Raw genomic sequence first — 7,450 nt, forward strand, 5'->3', positions numbered from 1 at the left:
ATTACATTGCTTCCCCAGGCTTCATAGCTAATTGTTGTTGAAATAAAAATGTGTGTCCAAATCGTGTGTTTTCTAAATATGTACACATGGAGATGGGTGCACCAACAGGGTTTGGAATATCACTGTCACTCTCTCAACCACACAGTGCCTGGGCTTGAATATTGTAACTTTATCAATGCCATCAACGGAGATACAATCGTAAATGACCCCAGTCAAGTCCCCATTCTCTATATAGTGAGCCACTACTAGGCCTGTAGTGTGTCATTTGAGATGCAGACAATCTCTTGTTGTAAAAGATTATGCCACATGCACACCTTTAGCACCGATTAGTGAAATAAAGGTTAAAAAATACAAAAAATAAATGAGTACTAAAAGAAGTATTTATAAATATAAAAGCAACATGTAAAGTGCTGGTCCCATGTTTCATGAACTGAAATAATAATAAATAGGCTATTATAATCGAACATCCGTCTCACGTTATATGTTGAGCTATTGATTGTCACCATAAAGCAGTGGAGTATGCTATTGTCATTCATACAAGTAGCATAGTCACGCATTATCAGTTAAAACACTGCCCCACAAAGACGCTTGATAAATTAGGCTACATTTCCAAATATGTCCACAAGATGGCGTACAAATATCAAGAACAGAAGAAATGCCAAACGCAAGAATAGCCTACATTATACATGCATGTTCTTCTAATATCTTCTCAATTAAAGCTTACAAATAGTCCTGCATTAAAAAGAGACACACATGCAGTCTATCTGGAGGAAGTGCATTTGCATGAAGTGACCACCGGGACAGTTTCTTATGAAGTGCATGGCATCCGGAGGCGGCGATTTGTTTCTGCTCAGCGGGAATGTATTTGAAGCCGTACGACATTGCGGACCAAAACGGAACCATGGACAGAACGTGTTGACACTGTCGTCTTCATTGGATTCAAGGTTTGATGTTATTGCGTTTTTATTTAGTAGCGTGCTCAGATGATATCAGCCATGAAAACAGCATTTGATTGTTAGGCTATACAGCAGGGGTGTCAAACTCATCCATGGGCCTCGTGTCTGCTGGATTTTGTTTTTTCCCCCTTTCAATTAAGACCTAGACAACCAGTTAATTCACCGATCAATTACAAGGGAGGAGAGATCCAGCAAAGACTTGGCCTTCAGCGGAATGATTTTGACACGTGCTATACACGATGATAAGCAATAGGTTTTTACCTTTATTTACGCAGAGAATCTAAAATGACACCATGGTCTATTTTGCAACTGTTGCCTGTATTACATCAAACAACAATTCAAAAAGCTCAAAGAGATAACATATTACATAAAGATCAGAAATACAGAGCGAAATTATCCGATTTTCAGTCACAAACAAATACACGAGCAAGCAACATAAGTACAGGAAATACACAAATGAAAAACAAAAAACACAATCATAAAAAACAACCACATTCCTTGGTAAAGAGGTCCTCAACCAACAATCTGAATTGCCCGTAAGGCACTAATGCATCCAATTTGAAACAGTCAAATAAATGTAGTCAATGTCGAGAGCATAACGTTCATAGTGCCAAACCGCGCACCGCACCACTGTACCCAGTAGCCTAGTCAAGCCAATCCCTGGAATGCTGTGCTGTTAAACTGCATTTTTCTACAGAGGGGAAGTTCTGCAGGCGTTATTGTCTTCCCTGTAAGTGGAAGGGAGGAGTTTTTAACGGTATCTCGGCTGGTGTGGTGGGTGTGTAGCCTATACGTGTATGTGTATATACATCAATGGTGGAAAAAGTACTCAAGTGTCATATTTGACTAAAAGTAAAGATACCTTAGTAGAAAATGACTCAAGTGAAAGTCACCCAGTAAAATACTACTTGAGTAAAAGTCTAAAAGTATTTGGTTTTAAATATACTTTAGTATCAAAAGTAAATGGAATTGCTAAAATGTACTTAAGTATAAAAAGTAAAAGTATAAACCATTTCAAATTTCTTATATTAAGCAAACCAGATGGCATAATTTTCTTTCTTTTTGTTGTTGTTGTTGGATAGCCAGGGGGCACACTCCAACACTCAGACATAATTTACTAACAAAGCATTTGTGTTTAGTAAGTCCGCCAGATCAGAGGCAGTACGGATCACCTGGGATGTTCTCTTGATAAGTGTGTGAATTGGACAATTTTCCCATCAAAATGTAACAGGTACTTTTGGGTGTCAGGGAGTAAGTAAATGTATGGAGTTAAAAGTACATAATTTTCTTTAGGAATGTAGTAAAGTAAAAGTTGGCAAAAATATAAATAGTAAAGTACAGATACCCCAAAAAACTACTTAAGATGTATTTTTACTTAAGTACTTTACTCCACTAAAGACATCAAAACTATGAAATTACACATATGGAATCATGTAGTAACCTAAAATGTGTTAAACAAATCCAAAATATATTTGGGATTTTTCAAAGCCACCCTTTGCCTTGATGACAGGTTTGCACACTCTTGGCATTCTCTCAACCAACTTCATGAGGAAGTCACCTGGAATGCATTTCAATTAACAGGTGTGTCTTGTTAAAAGTTCATTTGTGGAATTTCTTTCCTCCTTAATGCATTTGAGCCAATCAGTTGTGTTGTGGCAAGGTAGGGGGTATACAGAAGTTAGCCCTATTTGGTAAAAGACCAAGTCCATATTATGGCAAGAACAGCTCAAATAAGCAAAGAGAAACGACAGTCCATCATTACTTTAAGACACGAAGGTCAGTCAATATGGAAAATGTCAAGAACTTTGAAGGTTTCTTCAAGTGCAGTCGCAAAAACCATCAAGCACTATGATGAAACTGGGTCTCATGAGGACCGCTACAGGAATGGAAGACCCAGAGTTTCCTCTGCTGCAGAGGATACGTTCATTAGAGTTAACTGCACTTCAGATTGCAGCCCAAATAAATGCTTCACAGAGTTCAAGTAACAGACACATCTCAACATCAACTGTTCAGAGGAGACTGTGTGAATCAGGCCTTCATGGTCGAATTGCTGCAAAGAAACCACTACTAAAGGACACCAATAATAAAAGGAGACTTGCTTGGGCTAAGAAACATGAGCAATGGACATATATTTGAGCTATACTACCCTTACCTTGTCACAACACAACTGATTGGCTCAAATGCAGAAAGAAATTTGACAAATCAACTTTTAACTAGGTATACCTGTTAATTGAAATGCATTCCAGGTGACTACCTCATGAAGCTGGTTGAGAGAATGCCAAGAGTGTGCAAAGCTGTCAAAATGTGGCTACTTTGAAGAATCTCAAATATAAAATATATTTTTATTTGTTTAATAAAATGTTGGTTATTACATGATTCCATATGTGTTATTTCATAGTTTTGATGTCTTCACTATTATCCTACAATGTAGAAAATAGTAAAAATAAAGAAAAACCCTTGAGTGTCCAAACCTTTGACTGGTACTCTATGTGTTAGTGTGATACTTATCATCAGGTTATTTATATAGCAGCGAATCAACTGCTACACATCTTTTATCTTTTATAGGATCAGTCTGTGTGATAACGCTCATTCAGGAGCTTTGCCAAGGGCCTCTAGGTGGAAAAGACTTACTCTCTTTCGTTTTCATTTGCACTGAGAATAGCGACATCATTTTGATGCATCTAGAGTGGTGTGGGAAGTAAGGCCATTGACAGCTCCAGGTAAATGTCTGTCTGTTAACCCCGATTTGTATTTGCCTCTTTAACGTGCAGTTTTACCGGTCTGCGGAGTGAAAGCATCACACAACACCCACCAACAACCTGGATAGTTATCCACTAGCAGATCAACTGAGGTTCGAGGAAGAGATGCAAGAGACAACAAGGAAGTAAAACATGAGGAAAGCAAATAATTCAGAGTTATAAAGCTGGATTGAGAGAAGACCAGAGGATAAAGAGAGAGAGAGAAGGGGTGAGTTTTTGAGCTGCAGTGTGGAGGTTGGAGGGAGGTCATGGTGGGGCAGGGGCTGTGGGTGTTTAAGCCCCTCTTTGGGACGCGTAGGGGCCGGTTCGGAGTGGTGCCTGCTCTCTGTGTGCTGATAGTCAGTGCTGCCCTGCTAGCTCTACTCTTCATTGACTCCATTGAGTCATGGGCCACATACATGAATATGAACACAATGGTAGAGGCACAGGGGGGGATCATACCCCCCCAGAGTGTCCCCCCAACCAGACCTGAGGAGTACCTCCTTATGCCCAGCCCTCATGTCTGCCAGCATGCCAAGCCCTACCTCATCACCATGGTGACCTCCTCCCCAGCCAATCAGAGGGCCCGCCAGGCCATCCGGGACACGTGGGGTGGGGAAGTGGAGGTCAGGGGTCATAGGGTAATGACCTTGTTCATGCTCGGGGTGGCCTCTGACCCCGGGCTAGCCAAGCTGCTGATAGATGAGTCCTGGGAAAGAGGGGACCTGATCCAAGGGCGCTTTTGGGAGTCCTACTCTAACCTGACCCTGAAGACCCTATCGATGCTGAGCTGGGTCCGACGCTTCTGCCCCCAGGCCCACTTCCTGGCCAAGGTGGACGATGACGTCCTGTTCAACCCTGGGGCCCTTCTGCGCTACCTGAACAGCACCTACGAGCATGGGGACCTGTACCTGGGCCGGCTCCACCTCCACGTGGCTCCAGACCGGGAACCAGGCAGTAAGCACTACCTCCCTAGAGTGGCGTACCCTGCCTCTGTCTTCCCCGACTACTGCAGCGGCACTGCCTACATCCTCTCCCGCTCCGCCTTGCTCAAGATCTCCTTGACGGCCGCTGCCTCGCCTCCGTCCACTCCTCTGCCCCCCGAGGACATGTTTGTGGGTCTGTGTGCCCGTGAGGCTGGAGTGCTGCCCTCCCACTGCCCACTGTTCTCTGGTGGGCCTGTGGTGCCCTACGGGCGCTGCTGCTACCAGGCCATGGTGTCCATCCATCACATCTCCCCCAGCGAGATGCTCCAGTTCTGGGCTCACGTCCACTCCCCTCCCCCCTGCTCCTGGTTGGGTATGCGTGCCTCCCTGGGGGTCTGTAAAGTCCGGGCCATGCTGGGGACCTTTCTGGGGGTGGAGCAGGGGCTGTGAGAGTGTTATTGCCATTGTGGATAGAAAATACTATTGTGTTATGGGGGGCTGTGCCTCTGTCAGTATTTCAAAACTGTGACAAGCACAAGCGGAAAGCACTCTATTTCATTAGCTACGATGAGGAATCACTGTGCAGTGTGAAAATGTACTTTTTAAATTTTTTATAGACTTTTAGGAATACTTTATATGTATTTTACGTTGATGATTATTACGCTAGCATTTTGTAAAAACTGAAGCTATATGAATCGGTTGAAGGGAATTGGTGTGAATATATTTTTAAGACTGTTAAAACACACCCACTACACAGACATATACTGTAGATATGAAAATATTACTGACCAGGAAACACGTAACATACAGGAGATGCTAATGTCAGTGTTTCATCTATATTAATTTAGCAGTGTTTGATGTTTTATTTCCATTGTACTATCCAGTACAACAATGAAACATTTAAAAATCAAATGTAAATGCTTAAATGACAAATAATTTCTCACGTTTGCCATTTCATTTGCTTGTTGTGACAGCAACAAAATCATTAATGTGTATGCCATCTGTAAATACGAATAAAAAAATTACATTAGGAGCCTAGTTGATTTAGCCATGGAAAAAGACCGGAACCTTCCCGCTAGCCATTATTGGCTGAGATAATGGATGTGCTGCACATGCCGAGAGATGAGTTAGGATTGTTCTGCCATATAGCACGCTTCTGTCTATAACATGAGCTGCTTAGTATTTGTAGGTAATCTTTTTCTAAAGCGGCATTTTTGAAATGACTAAAAAAGTGTTTCTAAGGCTTTTGTAATGGTTTTGAAAGTTGTTTTGAAATCAGTGTAATGCCTGGTGGAAGCAGAGTGCGATAGCTAAGGAGATGGAGAAAATTCACGCGTTTGATTGCAAATGAGGAGGGAGTTAAAAAGAGAACACATAAGGCTGTTGTATAAAACACCTGTCTCCAGATTACATCTTCAAACTAAGGGCAACCATGGCATCCGTGACAGAGAGGGAGAAGCGTTCATCCATGTATACGAATAAGAGAGTCTAGCTAGCTACATTTTCAGATATTATACGTTTCTAATTTAGTCAGAAAGTTGTTTTCATTGCAAGTTAAAGCTTACTGTTAGCTAACTAGCTAATGTTAGCTGACTGACTGGCTCGCTAGCTAACGTTACGTGTATGATCTGTGTAGTAATATACGTGTCTCATTGTTAAAGCCAGCATGGATGGCAAATCGCAATCTGTAGATTTATGCAGGGTAGTAATGCTGAGTTGGGATTATGGTTCATTGTTTAGCTAGCTATCTAGCTACATGTTTAAACAAAATACTCCACTGGGAAAGTAACCATTTCACTGTACCGTTTACACCTTCAGTATCCTGTGCATGTGACAAATAAACTTTGATTTTATTTTATATAGTGTGTGTTTACCAGAGACGCTAATGTGAAGAACGTCAACTGCACCAAATTTGGATATAATGTTAGGCCAACAAGTCAGCGATTTATTTTGTCACACTCGCAACCGTAAGCTATTTTCTGTAATTAGCTCGCCATTATCTTGTAAATAATTATCTAGTTGTGAGTTTATTTTCCTGTAATAATGATAACAAATTAGCTAAAGTTACGACGGTCAGCTATATGATATAGTCATTATTTGAACTGCCTAGCCAGGTAACTTAACGCTAGCTAGCTAGCTAGCTAACAAGCTACAAACGAACCAAAACATTATTTAGAAAGTTGCTTTTAGTTGCCTGGTTTGCTAGAGTGACATACTGTAACGGTGCTCTAGCTCTTCCTCCTCCTCGGACGAGGAGAGGAGAGAAGGATCGGTGGACCAATACGCAGCGAGGTATGATGACATAATGAATTTATTAAATAAAGACGAAACACGAAGAACACTTGAATAACTTACAAAATAAGAAAACGACGTAGACAAAACCTGAACATGGAACTTACATAAAGACACGAAAGAACTCACGAACAGGAATAGACTACATAAAACGAACAAACCGAAAACAGTCCCGTGTGGTGCACAGACACAGACACGGAAGACAATCACCCACAACGAACACTGTGACAACGCCTACCTAAATATGACTCTTAATTAGAGGAACGCCAAACACCTGCCTCTAATTAAGAGCCATACCAGGCAACCCAAAACCAACACAGAAACAGAAAACATAGAATGCCCACCCAACCTCACGTCCTGACCAACTAACACACAAAAACTAACATAAATAGGTCAGGAACGTGACAGTACCCCCCCCACAAGGTGCGAACTCCGGACGCACCAGCACAAAATCTAGGGGAGGGTCTGGGTGGGCATCTAACCACGGTGGTGGTTCAGGCTCGGGGCGCGGTTCCCACCCCACCATAATCCATCCTAA

At 41.9% G+C, this 7,450-nt stretch overlaps 1 protein-coding gene across 1 annotated transcript; it reads left to right on the forward strand.

Annotated features, from left to right (window-relative positions):
• Positions 1–626: 626 nt before the first annotated feature.
• Positions 627–5,650, forward strand: LOC139556936 (beta-1,3-galactosyltransferase 9-like). Its single transcript, XM_071371099.1, has 2 exons — positions 627–944; positions 3,728–5,650. Exon 2 carries the CDS (start codon positions 3,964–3,966, stop codon positions 5,068–5,070), a length of 1,107 nt encoding a protein of 368 aa, XP_071227200.1. The 5' UTR covers positions 627–944; positions 3,728–3,963; the 3' UTR covers positions 5,071–5,650.
• The last annotated feature ends 1,800 nt before the right edge of the window (positions 5,651–7,450 follow it).

The sequence above is a fragment of the Salvelinus alpinus genome, chromosome 28 (assembly GCF_045679555.1).
Source record: "Salvelinus alpinus chromosome 28, SLU_Salpinus.1, whole genome shotgun sequence".
In the NCBI taxonomy this organism is placed as follows: Eukaryota; Metazoa; Chordata; class Actinopteri; order Salmoniformes; family Salmonidae; genus Salvelinus; species Salvelinus alpinus.

What these genes read in the sequence shown, in the direction of transcription:
- LOC139556936 (XM_071371099.1), top strand. Translation starts at nt 3,964, where the DNA reads ATGGTGGGGCAGGGGCTGTGGGTGTTTAAGCCCCTCTTTGGGACGCGT.